Source organism: Stenella coeruleoalba (genome assembly GCF_951394435.1).
Source record: "Stenella coeruleoalba genome assembly, chromosome: 8".
Classification (NCBI taxonomy): domain Eukaryota; kingdom Metazoa; phylum Chordata; class Mammalia; order Artiodactyla; family Delphinidae; genus Stenella; species Stenella coeruleoalba.
Genome location: NC_137154.1, coordinates 27141205 through 27163942, shown reverse-complemented (window position 1 = coordinate 27163942; position 22738 = coordinate 27141205). Strand labels below are relative to the sequence as shown.

Below are 22738 nucleotides of genomic sequence, written 5' to 3'. Positions count from 1 at the left end.
TTAAGGTTTTCTGGAAAAAAGTTTCTTGCTTTATTAGACTTATCCATTCCCCCACCCCTCTTTTTTGTCCTCAGTAGGAAGGAATCACTTACTGGTTGATCAATGTATTTCTCTTTAATCACAGAGGATGTACAAATACCAGCATAATTTGCTGCTGTGACTTCCTTATCCAGTGTAGTGCTATGAAAGGCCATAAAAGCTTTCATATTTGTCATGTAATTCCACTTTTGATTAGAAGTCCCATTGTTATGTGGTTTGTATTTCTGAAAAAAATGAGACAAAATATGGAGTCAAATAGGAGAGGTTATGATTTGTTTATAGCAGTCCCAGTTTTCATTGCATAAAGTCAGAAAGTACAGATAATTACTCAAAACTCTACTATGTAGTGATAACTACTATTGATATTTGATGATTATACATATATATATGAATTCTTGGATTTACAAAAATGTATTCACAAAATGCACACAATTTGGTAATGGCATTAGTTTTGCTTGTTTTTTTTTTTTTTTTAAAGGATATATACTATTTGATCTTAGGTTATTTTAATTTACCAATATCCAATAGTTAAACATGTAGATCGTTTCTCAGGTTTTCCTTAGTATAAGCAAAAGGGCAATCAACAATCATAAAATAAATGTTTGTGTAAATCCATAACTTCTTGAGAACAAACTCAAGTAGAATTGCTAATAAAGGAACAGGATCACCCTCCCATCAGGAAACTTGCACAAGCCTCTTAGATAGCCTCATCCACCAGAGGGCAGACAGCAGGAGCAAGAAGAACTACAATCCTGCAGCCTGTGGAATGAAAACCACATTCACAGAAAGATAGATAAGATGAAAAGGCAGAGGGCTATGTACCAGATGAAGGAACAAGATAAAATCCCAGAAAAACAACTAAATGAAGTAGAGATAGGCAACCTTCCAGAGAAAGAACTCAGAATAATGATAGTGAAGATGATTCAGGACCTCGGAAAAACAATGGAGGCAAAGATCAAGAAAATGCAAGAAATGTTTAACAAAGACCTAGAAGAATTAAAGAACAAACAAACAGAGATGAACAATACAATAACTGAAATGAAAACTACACTAGAAGGGATCAAAAGCAGAATAACTGAGGCAGAAGAACGGATAAGTGATCTGGAAGACAGAATGGTGGAATTCACTGCTGTGGAACAGAATAAAGAAAAAAGAATGAAAAGAAATGAAGACAGCCTAAGAGACCTCTGGGACAACATTAAACACAACAACATTCGCATCATAGGGGTCCCAGAAGGAGAAGAGAGAGAGAAAGGACCCGAGAAAATACCTGAAGAGATTATAGTTGAAAACTTCCCTAATATGGGAAAGGAAATAGCCACCCAAGTCCAGGAGGCACAGAGAGTCCCATACAGGATAAACCCAAAGAGAAACATGCTGAGATACATAGTAATCAAACTGGCAAAAATTAAAGACAAAGAAAAATTATTGAAAGCAGCAAGGGAAAAATGACAAATAACATACAAGGGAACTCCCATAAGGTTAACAGCTGATTTCTCAGCAGAAACTTTACAAGCCAGTGGGGAGTGGCATGATATACTTAAAGTGATGAAAGGGAAGAACGTACAACCAAGATTACTCTACCTGGCAATTATCTCATTCAGATTCGATGGAGAAATCAAAAGCTTTACAGACAAGCAAAAGCTAGAGAATTCAGCACCACCAAACCAGCCCTACAACAAATGCTAAAGGAACTTCTCTAAGTGGGAAACACAAGAGAAGAAAAGGATCTACAAAAATAAACCCAAAACAATTAAGAAAATGGTCATAGGAACATACATATCAATAGTTACCTTATATGTGAATGTATTAAATGCTCCAACCAAAAGACACAGGCTTGCTGTATGGATACAAAAACAAGACCCATCTATATGCTGTCTACAAGAGACTCACTTCAGACCTAGGGACACATACAGACTGAAAGTGAGGGGATGGAAAAAGATATTCCATGCAAACGGAAATCAAAAGAAAGCTGGAGTAGCAATACTCAAATCAGATAAAATAGACTTTAAAATGAAGAGTGTTACAAGAGACAAGGAAGGACACTACATAATGATCAAGGGATCAATCCAAGAAGATATAACAATTTAAAAAATATATGCACCCAACATAGGAGCACCTCAATACATAAGACAACTGCTAACAGCTGTAAAAGAGGAAATCGACAGTAACACAATAATATTGGGGGGCTTTAACACCTCACTTACACCACTGGACAGATCATCCAAAATGAAAATAAATAAGGAAACAGAAGCTTTAAATGACACAGTAGACCAGATAGATTTAATTGATATTTATAGGACATTCCATCCAAAAACAGCAGATTACACTTTCTTCTCAAGTGCGCACGGAACATTCTCCAGGAAAGATCACATCTTGGGTCACAAATCAAGCCACAGTAAATTTAAGAAAATTGAAATCCTATCAAGCATCTTTTCTGACCACAACGCTATGAGATTAGAAATGAATTGCAGGGGAAAAAAATGTAAAAAACACAAACACATGGAGGCTAAACACTACATTACTAAATAACGAAGAGATCACTGAAGAAATCAAAGAGGAAATCAAAAAATACCTAGAGAAAAATGACAATGAAAACATGATGATCCAAAACCTATGGGATGCAGCAAAAGCAGTTCTAAGAGGGAAGTTTATAGCTATACAAGCCTACCTCAAGAAACAAGAAAAATCTCAAATAAACAATCTAACCTTACACCTAAAGGAGCTAGAGAAAGAAGAACAAACAAAACCCAAAGTTAGCACAAGGAAAGAAATCATAAAGACAGAGCAGAAATAAATGAAATAGAAACAAAGAAAACAATAGCAATGATCAATAACACTAAAAGCTGGTTCTTTGAGAAGATAAACAAAATTGAGGAACCATTAGCCAGACTCATCAAGGAAAAGAGGGAGAGGACTCAAATCAATAAAATTAGAAATGAAAAAGAAGTTACAACAGACACCGCAGAAATACAAAGCATCCTAAGAGACTACTACAAGCAACTCTTTGCCAATAAATGGACAACCTGGAAGAAATGGACAAATTCTTAGAAAGATATAAGCTTCTAAGACTAAATGAGGAAGAAATAGAAAATATGAACAGACCAATGACAAGTAATGAAATTGAAACTGTGATTCAAAATCTTCCAACAAACAAAAGCCTAGGACCAGATGGCTTCACAGATGAGTTCTATCAAACATTTAGAGAAGAGCTAACACCTATCCTTCTCAAACTCTTCCAAAAAATTGCAGAGGAAGGAACACTCCCAAACACATTCTATGAGGCCACCATCACCCTGATACCAAAACCAGACAAAGATGTCACAAAAAAAGAAAACCACAGACCAGTATCACTGATGAATATAGATGCAAAAATCCTCAACAAAATACTAGCAAACAGAATCCAACAGCACATTAAAAGGATCATACACCATGATCAAGTGGGATTTATCCCAGGGATGCAAGTATTCTTCAATATATGCAAATCAATCAATGTGATAAACCATATTAACGAATTGAAGAATAAAAACCATATGATCATCTCAATAGATGCAGAAAAAGCTTTTGACAAAATTCAACACCCATTTATGAAAAAAACTCTCCAGAAAGTGGGCATAGAGGGAAACTACATCAACATAATAAAGGCCATATATGACAAACCCACAGCAAACACCATTCTCAATGATGAAAAACTGAAAGCATTTCCTCTAAGATCAGGAACAAGACAAGGATGTCCACTCACACCACTATTATTCAACACGGTTTTGGAAGTCCTAGCCACGGCAATCAGATAAGAAAAAGAAATAAAAGGAATACAGGACTTCCCTGGTGGCACGTGGTTAAGAACCTGCCTGCCAATGCAGAGGACCCAGGTTCGAGCCCTGGTCCGGGAAGATCCCACATGCCACGGAGCAACTAGGCCTGTGTGCCACAACTACTGAAGCCCGTGCGCCATAACTACTGAAGTCCGCACGCCTAGAGCCTGTGCTCTGCAACAAGAGAAGCCACTGCAATGAGAAGCCCGCGCACCGCAATCAAGAGTACCCCACACTTGCTGCAACTAGAGAAAACCCGTGTGCAGCAACGAAGACCCAACACAGCGAAAACTAACTAAATAAATAAATTTATAAAAGGAATATTAATTGGAAAAGAAAAAGTAAAACTGTCACTCTTTGCAGATGACATGATACTATACATAGAGAATCCTAAAGATGCCACCAGAAAACTACTAGAGCTAATCAATGATCTTGGTAAAGTTGCAGGATACAAAATTAATGCACAGGAATCTCTTTCATTCCTATACACTAATGATGAAAAATCTGAAAGAGAGATTAAGCAAACACTCCCATTTACCACTGCAACAAAAAGAATAAAATACCTAGGAATAAACCTACCTAGGGAGACAAAAGACCTGTATGCAGAAAACTATAAGACACTGATGAAAGAAATTAAAGATGATACCAACAGCTGGAGAGATATACCATGCTCTTGGATTGGAAGAATCAATATTGTGAAAATGACTATACTACCCAAAGCAATCTACAGATTCAATGCAATCCCTGTCAAATTACCAATGGCATTTTTTATGGAACTAGAACAAAAATCTTAAAATTTGTATGGAGACACAAAAGACACAGAATAGCCAAAGCAGTTTTGAGGGAAAAAAACGGAGCTGGAGGAATCAGACTCCCTGACTTCAGACTATACTACAAAGCCACAGTAATCAAGACAATAAGGTACTGGCACAAAAACAGAAATATAGATCAATGGAACAAGATAGAAAGCACAGAGATAATCCCACACACCTATGGTCAACTAATCTATGACAAAGGAGGCAAGGATATACAATGGAGAAAAGACAGTCTCTTCAATAAGTGTTGCTGGGAAAACTGGACAGCTACATGTAAAAGAATGAAATTAGAACACTCCCTAACACCAAACACAAAAATAAACTCAAAATGGATTAAACACCTAAATGTAAGACTGGACACTATAAAACTCTTAGAGGAAAATCTAGGAAGAACACTTTTTGGGACAAATCACAGCAAGGTCTTTTTTGACCCACCTCCTAGAGTAATGGAAATAAAAACAAAAATAAACAAATGGACCTAATGAAACTTAAAAGCTTTTGCACAGCAAAGGAAACCAAAAACAAGACGAAAAGACAACCCTCAGATTGGGAGAAAAAAACAACCCAGTCCAAAAATGGGCAGAAGACCTAAATAGACATTTCTCCAAAGAAGACACACAGATGGCCAAGAAGCACATGAAAAGCTGCTCAACATCCCTAATTATTATAGAAATGCAAATCAAAACTACAATGAGGCATCACCTCACACCAGTTAGAATGGTCATCATGAGAAAATCTACAAACAAAAAATGCTGGAGAGGGTGTGGAGAAAAGGGAACCCTCTTGCACTGTTGGTGGGAATGTAAATCGATACAGCCACTATGGAGAACAGTATGGAGGTTCCTTAAAAAACTAACAATAGAATTACCATATGATCCAGCAATCCCACTACTGGGCATATACCCAGAGAAAACCATAATTCAAAAAGACACATGTACCCCAATGTTCACTGCAGCACTATTTACAATAGCCAGGTCATGGAAGCAACCTAAATGCCCATCGACAGACGAATGGATAAAGCTGATGTGGTACATATATACAATGGAATATTACTCAGCCATAAAAAGGAACAAAGTTGGGTCATTTGTTGAGACGTGGATGGATCTAGTGACTGTCATACAGAGTGAAGTAAGACAGAAAGAGAAAAACAAATATCGTATATTAATGCATATATGTGGAACCTAGAAAAATGGTACAGATGAACCAGTTTGCAGGGCAGAAATAGAGACACAGATGTAGAGAACAAATGTATGGACACCAAGGGGGGAAAGCAGTGTGGGGGTGGGGGTGGGGGTGTGATGAATTGGGCAATTTGGGTTGACATGTGTACACTGATGTGGATAAAATTGATGACTAATAAGGACCTGCTGTATAAAAAAATAAATAAAGTAAAATTCAAAAAAACCAGAACAGGATCATTAAAAAAATTGTGATGTATAATATAAAGCTTTATCATATCAAATGCTTTCTAGAAAGGTTATTCTAGTTTACCATTCTACCAATATTATACGAAATTGCCTCTTTTCCTCACATTCTTGCCAAAGCATCATCAATTTAATGAATGAAAAATAGTACCTTGTTGATATTTTAATTTACATTTCACTGGTTATCAAGAAGGTTTTTTTCAAAAATGTGAGTACACTCCATTTTATATATTAGAAACAGCATCTTTATTGTAATTATAAAACTTGGTTTGAGCATAAGTTAAAAAAATGAGTAGTTTCAATTTCAAGGAATTTAAACACTAGATTAGTTCCAACTAAACATATCATGACACCTCAAGGAACTTTATAATGAATAACACCTACTTTACCAGGGAGAGATTGATAGTGAAGAGGAAAATAAATGATCTCAGGAATTGATTTAATAAGTCAAACAACAGAGCATCCCTCAGAGGTATGGAAAACAAAGATTATATTTCAAGGAACAGGGAGGGGGTTTAGTAACATTAACTTAACATGTCTCATTTTTATTATTTTACATGAACTTTAATATATTCTCACAAACTGATTGCTTCAAGAAATAAAAACGAAACACCAAGCAAAGAAAAAATTCTTGAAAGGTAATACAAATAACTTTGGGATCAAACTCATTTCTTATAAAATGGGAACCTTAGGGGAAAACATCCATATCTATAATTTTATGTAACAGATTAAGGTACAAAATTTGCATCTGCATAAGGTTTTATCTCACTGTGGTCCATGCCAAAGAGGCACCTGACAGGGAAAAATTTGATGTTATATATACTGTGTCTCCTAGAATAAAATTTTAGTCCATATTTTTCATCAGGATAGAAGGCTTAATTAAGCTTTGGTATTTGTCCAGATTGCTATATCCCAATTTTGGATTCAGGACCTGCAAAACAAGTTGCCTCACTGTTATTAAAATATGGAATAAAACAAATGTTATTTGGAGACAGTATATTCTGTTCAACACAAAGATGGCAAATACTGTGGAGGATACAGAAAGTAAATGCAGAGCAGGGACACTCCTAAACTTTTTCTCCTCCTAACAAGGAAAAATATATACCCGTCTAGGAGTGTCTTTGGTAAGTAAGGATAACAGACAAAAGCGGGGAAGAAAAAACCAACCCCATAGGTCTTTACCCAAAATTCAAATGAAACCAGCCTTCTCTGGAGTCTCCAAAAATTGTTTGGCTGCTATAAGCATTTGCAAAAGTATGTTGAAAGTATATTTCAAATGAGTCTCAGTAGAATTAGCATTGAAGAGCTCACACCCTCCAGAAAGACTCCTCTGACCACGGTCTTTCCCACCCGTTGCCAGGTGAGAGGGGACTTGCTTATGTCTCCAAATCACTGAAGTTAAAATGCACGCATCTAACAGCCATTCACCTGACTGCACCCACCACTGAGATGCTATGAATGCTATTGGGATAATTTCTCACGCTTGCCATTGGATTTGATTTAAGTAACTAGCATAGCTCCTGACATGCAGCAAGCCCACAATCACCATCTGTTGGATTAAACTAAATTCAGAGCTACAGGAACATGTTCAATTTGAAATCTAGGCAGACTATTGTAAATATTTTAACAATGGCATTCAAGATAGGTTTCTATGACAGCCATTTTCTTTCTCTACAACAAGGAAGCAAGGAGCTTTCCTTAAATTTAACTAAATAAAGGGCTATAATTACTCTTTAGCCTCTACATATCTTACCTGAGCAATAACCGGATAGCCACAGACTTCATCTCCAGCCTTGGTCATAGACACTGCCAGCACCAGGTCTGGGTTACTCACCAGGTGAAAGGTCCTTGGGAAAACAGGATTAGGCCCATTACAAAGCAGCATGACAACTTAGAGCTCCCTCTGTGCCCCTTATCTGTGTGTTGCCTCTTGTCTCCATACATACTCTGTGCTAATGGATGTGAAAACCTTTGGGCATTTCTCCCAACCATAAGCACAATGTTGAGGTTCCTCAGTGCAGAGTGCTGGAAGAACACTGAAGGAGAAAGAGGCACTCCAGTTCTTTCTCGCTGCTGCCTGGGGTCAGTGTTTGGGAGTGAGGGTGTCCAGGGATGCTCTGTCCCAGCCACGTGCCCAGAATGCACGTGGTCCTTTAATACCCTCACAGCCCAGGCCTGGCCTGGTGATCAACTGCTTATGGCCCTCCCAACATGGACACCACGTGCTCCAGACCTTCTGCTGTACCAGCAGCCCCATATCTTTGCATCTCCACGTGCCCAGCAATAGCTGCACACCCACGTACGTTCCAGAGGGTTACTTCCTGCTTGCCCAGCAACCACAGAACAGATCTGGCCATGCAAACCAACACATTTCCCTGCCATCCAGTGGACAGCACCCATACTTCTTCCAATGAGCTCTGAACTCCAGCCTTAGGGAAGGGACCCAATCCCAAGTTTGTCCTCAACCCCCTCAGCCCTAGAGTACCGTATAGAGGTTTTTATTAAAAAAATCTGATAGTTACTCGTTTAGCATAGCTTAATAATTCTTTATGTTAAACATCCCTTGTTTAAATGACTGCCTGTTTTCTGTCTCCAGATTGTACCCAGACACTCTCCTCACCTGTTTTGCTGTTGTGAGAGGCAGTGTGGCAGAGTGATTAGGGGCATGGATGCTGGAGCCACAATGCCTGAGTTTAAATCTTGAGTATATCTCAAGACCTGCTTAACAACTCTCAGCCTCAGTTTCCTCATCTGTAAAATAGGATAATGGTGCATACCGCACAGGACTTTCAGCCTGAGAATATAATGAGCTAATGCATAAAAAATGTGTGGAATACTGTCTGGCTCATGGCACTTAGTATGAGCTACTATTATCGATTGTTGTGATTTTTTTTATAGCTTTCCCTCAAATTCTTCTTTTCTAAATGAGTATTCCCTAAAAGTCCAAGATATATATTGAATGTTTTAAGTTATCTTATATTGGAACTAAAATAATATATTAATATTGGAACTAAATTATCTATATATATATAAATAACTATCTCTATATATATATCTATATCTATATATAGATCTATATATATAGATATATCTATATCTATAAAAATAATATATTAATATTGGAACTAAATTATCTATATAGATAACTATTTATATCTATACAGATATATCTATATAGATATATCTATCTATATATATATATAGATAGATAGATATATCTATAAAAATAATATATTAATATTGGAACTAAATTATCTATATCTATATAGATAACTATCTATATAGATATAGATATATCTATATGTATAGATATATCTATCTATAAGATAACTAAGTTATCTTATATTGGAACTAAAATAATATATTAATATTGGAACTAAATTATCTTATATTGGAACTAAAATAATATAATAATATTGGAACTAAAATAATAATTTTTGACTGAAAAAAAAAGAAAGCAAAGTACAGAGCTAAAACCCTCAAGTTCTTTCCCGTACATCACTTAAAAGCAAGAATAGACCGAACATTCAAGGATATTGTCTGCATAGAAAAAGCCAGTTATTTATGTCTGTCAACATAGTTACATTACAGACCAGCAGTGGCATTCCTGCTGTGGAAAATATAACTAGTCTCGAATATAAAATTTAATGATGTGGGAGTGGAGGAAAGGGGAGAAAGCGGGGGTGGGGGAGATCTGTGATAAGAGTAACGTATTTTTCCTTTCAAGACAAAAAATTCTAGATATCTAATTTAAATCTCTGAACATAAAACAAAATATCCTCATTGTAAAGCATTTACAAAATACTAGAAAATATAGTAAAAATTAAAACAGAATTTGAAACATCGTTTATATTCCTAAGACAATCACTATTAATCTTACAATGTGTTTCTTCCTTCTAGTGTTAGTTAACGAAGTGTCAGTTTAAATCCAAAGTGGGTATTCAATTTTATCAAATACCTTTTTAGCATTTATCAAGCCTGTGCACAGCACGAGAGCTGGTATTCAATATTGTTCATCTCCGTAGCCTCAGCATGTGGCATAGTTTGCATCTTGCATTTTTACTGGCACTCAGTAGTAGTCAGATGAATGAATGATTGTATATTTCCTGCAACAACTTACTGAGGTGCCTAGATTAGTTGCCTAGCTTTCTCTGTTTTTGCTGCCTAGAATAGATGTAGCAACTTCTCCCATGCTTCAGTGCCATGCTCAGCCATGATAGTGTTGACTTTTCTTTTCCTTTTTGGACTGTCAATTGTCACTTGCCCATCGCAGGAGTGCTTACATTCTGCAGGAAGCCTGAGCTTTTAGACTTCTACATAAAGCCCACTACGTGCCAAACGGCAGTGTGAGAACTGACTCTGCGTCCCAGAGATATCCCAGCACGACAGCACAGCCTCTTCTACTAACCCACAGTGCGAGTGCATACAAGTCACTTCATCTTCTTGAGCCTCAGTTTACCTAGCTTTAGAATCAGGTGACTAAGACTAGAAAAATTTCAAAATCTCTTTCAGCTCTGAATTCCACAACACTGTATTTTCCCTTTTATAATTTTGAAACTTGTTGAAGGGGAATTTTTTCCCTGAGCATTTTTTTCATATTTCCCTTTTGAGACCAAATGATTAATTCAGATTGTGCCAGGGTTGAAAATAGGAGAAAGATACCAGTTTATCTCAAAAGTTGACCTGGACCATTTTTCTGTGTGGCTAGAAACCAAGTAAGTGTGTCTTTGGTAAGCTCCTACTGCCCGCCAGTGCCCCCTTGCTCTTATACTACTCTCCTAGACCATGTGCTCTCCCAGCTAGGCCTTGTTCTCATAGTCAAACTTTCCCTTACGAGGTTTTGCTTATAATTGCTTAAGATATCAGATTTTCTAGTTATTCTCTATTTTAAATAGAAGGCCAAAATGAAAAAGTAATTCAAGACCCAAAGGACTGAATGAAAGGACTAATGGTAGAAAATTCTAGGCACAGTAATAGAACTTGGCACCTCCTGTCATGCTGGCAGTGAGCTACTGGGCTTCTGCTCTATTGACACAAATTCTGATTGGGAAGTTGCCTCAATAAATGCTAATTTACTGCCTGGGAAAAATATGGAAGATCAAAAGACTATGGTTCACATAAATGGAATTTTCTACAGGTTTCTGCTACGTAGTGTAACCCAAGGTTCTCCAGGCCTCACCAGCTTATCAGAACAAATGGGTTTCAACACCCAATTACACGAAAAAGAAAAATGTCAAGGGAAAATGTAGAAGAAAGCTCAGAATTACTGTCACTATACAGACATTTCTGCCATGGGACATAAGTTCCTCTGAATAATGCCCACATCTAATCATCAAGACTTCTGCAAAACCTCTCCTGCCCAAGTGTCTGTGGGAGTCCCTAAACGGTGACCCATGTGTTCAGGAGCGAACCCTGTCCCACTGCCCCTCCCCCTCACGGCTCCACCTCTTCTCTCTGGACCCTACAGTTTCCAGCCAGCGATCAGTCAATACCACCATCTCCCTCCAACTGTCCCTCTCTTCTACGGCTTGACATGGGAAGGCCTCAATACGACAACATTGCAGAGCATTCTGGAAAGTGGAAGGAAATCGGAAGAGACCATCCTCTTTGGTGTTACATGTGGTTAGATTTTCCAAAGCAGTAAGGGAGTGCCTAGAGTTTTAGGCGAGCTTCCCTTTGTTTTTACTTAAACAGCCTTCCTGTCCTCCTGATTTCTCCACAGCACTTAGGGTGAAAACCAAAAGTAGTACAGACACTGAGCGGGACTCAGAACTTGCTCTCTCTTCTGATGACCAAGTGTTCCTGAGTTAAACTTATCAAGTGTGGCTGTCTAGTGCCTGGGGTCACTCCTCTCATTCCCCATGCGTGTCCACCCTATAGCCCTTCAGCCATACTCGAATTCCAACTTAGGCTCAAGCGGGACCTCTACTATAATACAGAAAGCCAAGGCAGTAAGATGTAGCTCTAAATTCCGGAAATGTAGAGATGGGGTAGCACTAGCTTCGTGGGCAGGAATTTTTATGTTTTGTTCTTTGCTAAAGCACCGGCACCTAAACCACTGCCCTTGATAATCTTCTGCAGCTAAATGAATGAATTCCGGTTCCACAAAGCAAACCGTTTGCAGGGCCAAAAGCCGGCTTCTTAGCTCCCCTGTCGCAAAGTCAGCTTAGCTAGGATAAATGGGGCAAAAGAACACGTTCACCAGGTCTGTCTACAGGTTGGCTTTTCAGCTGTCTCTGAAACAAGGCTGCATGTGTTCCTTGCTGGCAGCTCTGAATCTCAGACAGTGAGCAGAGGAAGGCTAGCTCCTTTCCTGTCCATGCTGGGCCCTCTGCTGCCGCCTGCTGAAGATTATACAGTCTCTCTCAAAGCAGCGATCCCCTAAGCCTTTTGCATCACACATCTTCACAGCTCTTTCCCAGAAAAAGAAAAAAAAAAGTATTACACAGATACACAAACACATTTTCTGTAGTATTTCAAGAGACTGAAGAGGGCCCTGGAGCCCCACCATATAACACTAATGGTAGACTTTGAAGCAAACCATCTAAAAACCAAGGAGTTGTCATCTCTCTTGTTAAAGAAATTTCAAGCATGCACAAAACCAGAGAGAAATGTATAAGAAACCGCCACAGACACAACAGTTATCAACATTCTGCCATGCCTGTTTCATCCCCTCCCCCTGTCCCCATTAAAAAAATTTTTGCTTTGCTAGAATATTTTAAAACAAAGCTGAGATCTCTCTTAATTTTATCTGTAAATACTACAATATACATCCAAGTGATCAGGACTTTTTTTAAACATAGCCATTAAACCATTATGACACCCAACAAAATTAACAAGACTTCCTTCATATCATCTGGTACCCAGACTATTTTAAATTTCTTCTGATTGTCTCAGAATTAACCTTTTTGACAGTGGTGGGCTTCAAGCTAGATCCAAACAAGGGCCAGCCATTGCACTGGGTTGATTTATCTGATTAGGGTAAGAATTCAATTCGATTTCACTGTGTGAGTGGAAGCCACATCAGTTGGTTATATGATGGAAGTACGGGAGAGAGGGAAGGCATGCATGTGGGGCGGCGCAGAAGACTGTGTTAATGAAAAGTACTGCAAATTTTTTAAAATGGGACTTTTTAGAATTCTTACTTGATTTTATTATGTTTTCAAATCACACAAATAAGTTAGATGAGAGTCTAGCTCTCTCTTGACCTCAATGGCCCATTAAAACTATGAACCTGGGGTTTCCCTGGTGGCGCAGTGGTTGAGGATCTGCCTGCTAATGCAGGGGACACGGGTTCGAGCCCTGGTCTGGGAGGATCCCACATGCTGCGGAGCAACTAGGCCCGTGAGCCACTACTGAGCCTGTGCGTCTGGAGCCTGTGCTCCGCAACAAGAGAGGCCGCGATAGTGAGAGGCCCGTGCACCGCGATGAAGAGTGGCCCCCATTTGCCACAACTAGAGAAAGCCCTTGCACAGAAACGAAGACCCAACACAGAAATAATTAATTAATTAATTAATAAACTCCTACCCCCAACATCTTCTTTAAAAAAAAAACAAAAAAAAACAACTATGAACCTAGTAGGCTAGAGTTCACGTTTCTTACCTGAAGCTATAGTGGATGAGTTGTGTGTAGACTACTGAGCACTTACGTTTGACTTCACAATCTTTCTCTTCCTTGAGTAGGTTAAAAATATTATTGGCCACATTAAATAGAAAATCCAAAGTCCTCAAATATACCCCTGCCTGGTCTGTGGGGACCATGCTGGATCTCTTAGGCTCCTATTCACCCTTTGATATATTGAGGCCCAAATATAATGGGTTTACCTGCTGTCTTCCTTGTACCTCCAGTGTTGATGACTATCATCTGCTTTTTTCTCCACCAAAACAACCTCCATGCCTGAACGCAGGCTGGGGCCTTGCACCCCCAAGACTAGCTGAGGAGAAGCATAGCTTATAATTTGCCCATCTCTGTATTCAAACTGCTGGTGGCACACCTTCTGCAGTTTACTCTGTTTTGGAGAATGGCTGAGATAAAGAAAATCCCATTAGTGGCAGAAAAATGTCCTGTGCACTGATGTGCTGGAGATAGCAAGTTCTGTGGGCAAGAGACCCGCCATGAACCAAATTCACTTATAATGCGGAAGCACTATCATCAGGACAACAGCAATGTTACTTGCTTTGCACTGTCAAGCTGATGTAAAAAGTAGAATTCTGAGTTTATTTTATATTAGAAATAAATATTTATCCAAGAGAACATGAGAAATTCATCAGCAAAGAAAAAATCCACTTGAGATAATTTGAAGGGAAAAAGAGGTAGGAGTAGGAACAGGGCAATGAATCAGAACAGAGAGAAATAAAGGAGTTCTGTTCAAATCATGATCATTTCTATCCTCCATCTACAGAATCCCTGGCAAACAGAATCCCATTCTCCAAGTTTTTGAATCTTCCCTAACAACTCATAAAATATCATAAACCAAAATAATGATACACTAATAAGTTAATTCAAAGGAATCTCATACTTAAATATCTCTTAAGGCATTAAGCAGACTTATTAAACCTTATTAAAAATCACAATGCATTGGCAATTAATTTGTAAACGTCTATTAAGTCTCTACTATGTGCATGGACTAATGCTAAGTGTTGAAGTGCTAAAACTGTTTAATTCATGTAAACTGCTACAACATTAAGTAAATGTGTAAAGATTATGGAATAATACCAAGTACTATAGATTCCTGTCATTTCATTGGACATTGACCAGAGAAAAAATAAAGTTAAAAAGGAAGAAATTGCATTTTACTAATTTCTTAAAGACATCAAGGCATTTTACATGCTTATTCATAAGTTCATTTACACATTCATTCAACTAATATACAGGCTCTGTCCTAAGTTCTCAGGAGGCAAAGACGGATGAGCTTCCCTTTTAATAGAAAAGACACCAGTGAACGAGAAATTACATTACACAGCTAAAGTGAGAAGGTACTTGCCACCAGTACTTGTAAATACTTCAGTCAAAAACACAAGAAACACAAAAATGTGTGTGTTGATGTAAAGAGCAACTAACAGTAATGTAAATCTTCAGTAATATTTTTGCCCTAAAGTGAGTGAATCTAAGACCAGGTAGAAATCTCTAACAGGAATCCCTTGCAACTTTTTACCTGTATTTCTTCTCTGGTTCCACATTTTCAAAGAGCTCTTCTTCCATTTTCTTTGGAAGACTGTCATCTTCATCAAAGTTATGAGAAGTTTCCTGCCAGGCATACCTGAGAAGTGTGTGACAAGCCTTCATTCGGAGATGGGCTCTTGCATGTGAATCTCTATCAAGGTTCAGAAGGAAACAGAAGTCTAAGAAATCTGATTTATACTCACAGAATTTTCTCTGAGGTGTAGTCTGATAATATCCTGAATGATGTTGGTGGATCTGGAAGTCGTATTTCCATAATGGTGTCTAACACTGCAAATTCACATCCTACTAATACACAATTTAGATTTTTTAATATAAAGCTGCAAATGAACCCTCAACCACATAATAAGCAGCATTCATCTTTGTTATATTTACTCAGGAAGAAAACGGGGTCATGTATTATATTTCAAAACTAAGATTAAGACTACTCAGTAGTTTTGGAAATTCATAACAAACGTGTAATGAGACTCTTGCCTACTCCATAAATGTGTCATAATTCTGTCTGGAACAGACAGCCTAGATTACTAGGTTTCATAACATTTACTCATTAGACAATGTTAAGGAATCTTAATAACTTTTCCTCTCAATAGAAAAATCTAGAGAGACTCAAATAGCACCAGCACAAACGTGCCAGGTTTTGATAGAGAATAATACACAAAAACACTTAGAGTAAATAGTCATAGTTTGAATAACTGAGTCAGCCTTGTGGCCTCTTATTAAGATGAAATCGTGAATGGAAACATAACCACCATGCAGATCTGAATATATCGAATCCCCAGGCACTGTTTAGGGTACACTTGCTTCCGTGGGATCATGACACAACTGAGGACTGCTCTGCTGAAGGCACGATAAATACACAGGCAAGCATACTTCAGCACTCTAAATGTGCATATGTGTAAATAAAGTTCTCTGGGGGAGGCTGTGGTCACCAAGGTGCTTGCAGTAATTTGATGTAACTGCAAGCAATATCGAATTACCCAAATCTCCAGGGACAATTCCTGCGTTAGCAGAGCAGACCATACACTTTTCAAATGTAACAAAAGTATTACGTGTGGATATGAAATTGGTGGGTAACAACAGCCTTATTCAGAGCTGCAGCACAAGCAGCTTCTGAAGACAAAAAGCTCATTAACAGTGAAAGAAACAACAGTGCCATCTTGTGTTGAAAATAAAAAGCACAGCTTTCCTACCAACTCAATTTCTTTGAGGGAAACAGACAAAAAAAAAAGTCATTCTTAGACATAACAAGATTCTTCCTCCAAATCCAGATGGGATTTTCTAACTTGGGATATCCATATACTCCTCGGCTCCCAAGCAAATGAAGGACAGTCAAGTTAGTTTTAGAACAGCCATTTAAAAATACATCTTGCTTTATTGATTCATGTCCATTCATTCATTCATATAACTAGTCATTATTTAATCATTCATTCCTTTAACTAATATTTCTTAAACATCTACTATATTGTAGGCACAGAGTTCTAAGTATTGGGGATAATAGTGGTGAACAAAACAGTTAAGTTCTTAGGATTCACGGAGCTTACATTCTAGTGGGAAGAAGAGAGACAGTAGATAAGTAAATGAATAAACAAACAATGGATATCACAAGTGGAATAAAACAGGAAATTGTGATGGAAACTGGGTGAGGTGGGGTAGGGTCTACTTTACCAATGGAGTTATAGAAGGATAGAGGTATTCTGAATTATTATTTCAACATTAAAATGGGCCGCTTTGTGAAATAGTGATCTCCCTGTTCCTAGGAGTATTCAAGAAGAGGCTGGATCAAACGAGCTTGCCTAGAATGTGCAGGAGATTCCTGCATTATGTTTTTTTTTAATTGAGGTATAATTGACATATAACACTATATTAGCTTTGGGTATATAGCATAATGATTTGATATTTGTATATATTGCAAAATGATCCCCACAATATGTCTGGTTAACATCTATCCCTGCAGATAGTTCCAAAAATTGTTTTCTTGTAATGAAGACTTTTAAGATCTGCTCTCTTAGAAACTTTCAAATATGAAGTGCAGTATTATTAAGTCACCATGCTCCTGCATTATGTTTTGAGTGGACTCAAAGAATTTTAGCTCAAAGATTTCAGGCCTTGATGAAATCTATGAATCAGAACAAGAATCTTTGCTCTCAAAGATGCTCTTTTTTTTTTTACTTTCTATTTATTTTTTTCCAAGTGCAGTATAATAACTCAGAGGCTAGATACATTCTTTAGAAGAAGAACAAAAGGGAATGTTAGAAAAGTTTATGGCCAATTCTCTAACAATTGAGGAAGATACAATATAGGTCAAATCACTCTTTCTGAAAAAGGCTTTCTGGTGCCTTTGTTAGTGTCAGGATGTAGGACCAGATGAACTACCCATCAAAATGAGGAAGTTTGATTCCTAACATAAAAGTTAATATTCTTGTAATTAAGGATAGAAACAGTTATTTAAAACAGCTTGTATACCAATGATTAATGAAAATTAATTTGTATACAAATTAATTTTCAGTTATTGCAATGGTAATTGACTTGCTATTTTTGGTTTTATAATTTGGAAACTAATTCAATGATTCCTTCATTTATTCTGTAAATGATGACAAAAGTCAGTTATCCTGGTCTTCACACAACACGTGTGATAGCGTTTTTGCCCTCAAGGAATTCCCAAATTGGTGGTGGTTGGTGGAGTAGAGGGGAGGGAACTGATAAGTACATTGCTAGTACAGACATTGTCATGATTGATTTCAATGATAAAGAATCCTTCCACAGACCGAGGACGGGGCAAGTCAGCTGGAGAGAAATGAATATGTGGTGAGAGGCCTGCAGCAGTGCATCAGTGGAGTAGGCCGCAGCCCAGAGACAGCTTGTAGCTGCCGAGCTGGAGCTTGGAGTTCATGTGGCACAAAGAAAAAGTGTGGAGTGGAGGTGGGCATGGGGGTACAAATGAGGGTTAATGACAGGCCTGGACCAGGGTCAGGAGGGCTTGGGATTCCAGACTAAACATTATCTTCTGTCTGCAATAGGTAGCCATTGAAGAACTGTATAAAGAGGATTGTGTTTTAGAAAGATTGTCCATAGATGAAACTTCAAGGTGAATTGGCAGGAGGAGATTATGGAGATAGAAACCAATCAGAAAGCTATTTCAGCAATCCAGGATGATAACTTATATTAACATGCATTCAACTTGAACCTACATTAAGGAAGAAGCATAATTGTTCCTGAAGTCCATGTTTATGGAAACAAAAACATGATGAATTCCTCAAATAAATGTCTCCAGTTCTAAGATTCCAGTCTTTTAAAAATAGCAACATCATATCAAAATTACTGAAAGTAGATCATTGTGCTTGTTGAACACTGAAGCTCCAGCTCTATCCTTTTGCCAGGAAACTAATTAAATACTAGCTCTTCAACTTCTATTAGTTTCACAAACTTGGCGTGGGTTCCCTGCATGGGCTCTGTGGTGTTACTGAGCTAATGAGCTGAGTTCAAATAGGAACCAGGTAACTTTTCTGGCCACACTGATTACTTACAGAATTTCACTGGAAGCATTTCCCGATGTTAAAGCATTTTTTTGCACTTGCTTTTCCTCTGGTTCTATAATTTGCTTCTCTTCTCCAAAAATTGGTTTCCGCACAGCAAGCTTGGCTCCCAACACAATGTCACTTTGGACTTCTAAAACAAGAGCTGAGGAGAAATGCACAAATTGCATGGACATATTAGTTATGACCTCAGAGCACTAGGATTTTGAAAACACGTGTTAAAATAAAAATGCAGAAAATTTCCAGCTATTTGGTCTAAGAGAATACATTCTAAGTATAATTGATAGTTGCTCTTTAAACTAATAAATTGGATTTCACTTAATTTAATTTTTTGTAAATTCCTCTCAAGACATTCTCAGTCAAAAGTGCTAAAAAATAGGTCTTTCCAAAAATAAGTTAGTTATAAATTCTAACTATTCAAATGGGTTCCATTATTTAGATGTATGCCTCTAGGTCATTCTCTGGCATCCAAACTCCTCAGTGAAAGTTCCCAATGCCTTAAAAGACACATGCAAAGCTTAATGTACAGTGTTCAAGATATGCAATAAGATAATGTTTTAAATTATATTAATGATTTTTCTCTTCTATATGTAGGACCTTTGTCCTGATCCTGGGGTAGCCTTAAGGGAAGGTGGTAGACCATTAGGAATGAGAATTGTTACAAAAGGAAAGCGAAAGTACAAATACAGTTTTGACATTCAGGCACAAGACAATGGCCATGTAAGTCAGATGACACTGTCATGATTTAGGGTCTTTTCCAAAAGCCTTTAGCTCCCATTTAGCTTATCTCAGTGTTGACCTGGAGGAAACCTACCATTTCTGGGCCTGAGGGGATCTGTGGCAGAACACAAAGGAAGGCAGAAAACCAGCACTGGGTGTCATGATTCTGCCTACAAGCTTTGCTGCAGGAATCTTAGCTAGACAAGGAAACACTGAGGACATTGCCTATGGTTCAGGACGCGGTGATGAGTTACCTCTTGAGCTGTCCTCACCACGCCAATCTGGGGCATAGCCACAGGAACCTGGGTCTGGTTTCCGGGAAGTGCAGCCATGACCCAGGATTTACTAAGAGCCGTGCAGGGGAGTTTTCCAGAAGTGACTGCCAAGCAGGGGTCAAGAGGCTCTGTAGCAAGGATTTGTAGAGATGGCTACCCAACCACAGCCAGGCTGCAGAGGGCCAGAGGGAGCAGAGGGGAGGCTGAGGCAGGCAGGAAGTACCACCCACCCAAAGCATTATCTGGGCCAAAAGAATGGAATACTGTCACCCAGCCATGGACTTCAGCCAGCAGGGCTCAGAAAGCAAGAGGATCTGCACCCCGAGTTCTTTCCTTCCATCCTAGAGAAGAACTAAAGTGAGAGTCTGGAAACTGAGAAACCTGAAAACCTTCCCGAAAGGGACTATTTAAATTAATGGATGGGACAAGTTTAAACCTGACTGTACATTTAAAGTTTTCCTTGATGGGGGTAGCTGGGGCTCACAAAGAAGGCCCAATTTATTAAAGACAAAATAAAGAAAGTATGTTTTCTCTGCACATCCAAAGTACAGTGTGAATTAAAATATGCAACTCTGTTAAACATAAAAATTAGTCTAAAGCTAAACAGCAAGATGCAGGGGTGAAATACGACCTGTTTAAACAAAGTTGGATTTTTTTAAAAAAAAGCAATATCATCAAGTTTTTTTTTTTTTTTTGGCTGTACATATATAAAGTAAATAATTCCAATGCTTACCCTCTATCTTACGTGTACTGCAGAAAGTTTGAATTTTAGAAATATCTGATGCTAAGTTCCTCAGGAAGATCTGCTTCTTCTGCTGAGCAATGGACAGATCAGGATTGATCCAGTGTTCTCCACATGAAACATACACCTACCAAAGAAATGAGTCTCTAATCCCAGATACAACGGCTCACAGCAGCATTATTATAGCCCAAAGTGGAAACAATCAAAACACCCTACAACAGGTGAATACAACAGGTGAATACAACAGATGAATGGTTAAACAAACTGGCACCATACTCAGTGATAAAAGGCACAAACTATTGATAAAAGCAACAAGTTTGATGGATCTACAGGGTTTTGTACTGAAAAAACACTTCTCCATACTATCTTTGCAACTTCCTATGAATCTTTAATTATTTCAAAATAAAAAGTTGTAGAAAAAATAATTTTTTAAAGAAAGGAAACAAGGAAGGAAAGAAGGAAGGGAAGGATGGGGGGAAGGTAAGTGGGTATAAATCAGGGGTTTAAATGTGAAATAGCTAGTGGGAAGCAGCTGCATCACACAGGGAGATCAGCTCGGTGCTTTGTGACCAGCTAGAGGGGTGGGATAGGGAGGGTGGGAGGGAGATGCAAGAGGGAAGGGATATGGGGATATATGTATACATATAGCTGATTCACTTTTTTATACAGCAGAAACTAACACAACATTGTAAAGCAATTATACTCCAATAAAGATGTTAAAAAATTAAAAAATTAGAAGTTAAAACACTGAAAAAAAATTGGGGGTTCGTAAACTATGGCTGAGGATCAAATCTCGCCGATTGCCAGTTCTTGTAAATAAAGTTTTATTGGAATACAGCTATGCCCACTCATTTGCATGTTATCTGTGAATGTTTTCGTGCTACAATGGCAGAGCTGATGTTTCAATAGATAACATATGGTCTGTAAATATTAACTATCTGACACTTTACAGAAAACTCTGCTAACCTCTGGTATAAATGAACTTGCAGTATATGCACCAAAATGTTAATGTGGATATTTCTAGATGCTGAAATTAGGGATGATACTTTTTCTTCTTGATTTTGCTTATAGGTACTTCCTAAATGTCCTTAAATAAATACATATTTCTTTGAAGTGAGGAAAAAGTAGAGTAATATATTGAGAAAGACTCAGTAAAAAGAAAAAGAAACTCAATGTTGCATTTTTTTAAGGCCACTGACTGATCATTACATACATACTTTGTATGTGGACCCAGGGAAAATGTTCTCAAAAATATCTTCTTTCTGATCAAGAGGGTTATTTTTCTCTCATGGACATACTTAATCATGTAACTGTTCATGTTTCAATCCTCATGTTGGTGGCTCAGAACAGTTGACAGATTCATTTCTAGCAAATATGTTGGTCCGTATAACAATCACTCCTGGGTCCATCTCATCCTCCTTTCACACATACTTGCTTAGCCCTGGTGACCTCATTGACTTATCTTTAAGTTAAATTTACCTTTTTGTGTCATATGTTTTAATGCATCTACCTTAAATTCTTTCTAAAATAACACAGTGAATAAGCACAGCAGGAAAAACAAAAATATTAAAATCAAACAAACAGAAAACTTGGCAGTGATAGAATTAGAATTCAAAACACCGTCTAGAGCTTCCCTGGTGGTGCAGTGGTTAAGGATCCACCTGCCAATGCAGGGGACACAGGTTCAAGCCCTGGTCCGGGAAGAGTCCACATGCCATGGAGCAACTAAGCCCGTGGGTCACAACTACTGAGCCTGTGCTCTAGAGCCCACAAGCCACAACTACTGAGCCCGTGAACCACAACTACTGAAGCCCGCGCGCCTGGAGCCCATGCTTCGCAACAAGAGAAGCCACTGCAATAAGAAGCCCGCGCAACCTAATGAAGAGTAGCCCCCACTCGCCACAACTAGAGAAAGCCCAAGTGGAGCAACAAAGACCCAATGCAGTCAAAAATAAAAATAAATAAATAAATTTTAGAAAAACAACAACACTGTCTACCAGACTCCAAGAACAGAGGGTCTCCACTCTGCCATGCTGCCTCTGCTATTAGTCACTGGTACTTGGGTTTAAAACTCTTTCAAGGGGTCTTTACATTCAGAGTCTGAGTCAAGTTCTGATAATTTGGTACAAGCTTGGTTCTCTGTTCAAAGAATTTCAGGCATCAATCAAGGCAGGTTTTCTTCTCAAGCTGATACC

At 38.2% G+C, this 22738-nt stretch overlaps 1 protein-coding gene across 1 annotated transcript in view; it reads right to left on the bottom strand.

Moving 5' to 3' along the window:
• The window catches only part of DCDC1 (doublecortin domain containing 1), a 461265-nt gene that overhangs the window by 49755 nt on the left and 388772 nt on the right, over nucleotides 1-22738 (bottom strand). Inside the window, 6 exon segments of the mRNA XM_079930692.1 lie at nucleotides 93-263; nucleotides 7847-7940; nucleotides 13917-14117; nucleotides 15248-15406; nucleotides 18798-18951; nucleotides 20535-20670. Coding sequence (XP_079786818.1) covers nucleotides 93-263; nucleotides 7847-7940; nucleotides 13917-14117; nucleotides 15248-15406; nucleotides 18798-18951; nucleotides 20535-20670 — 915 coding nt within the window.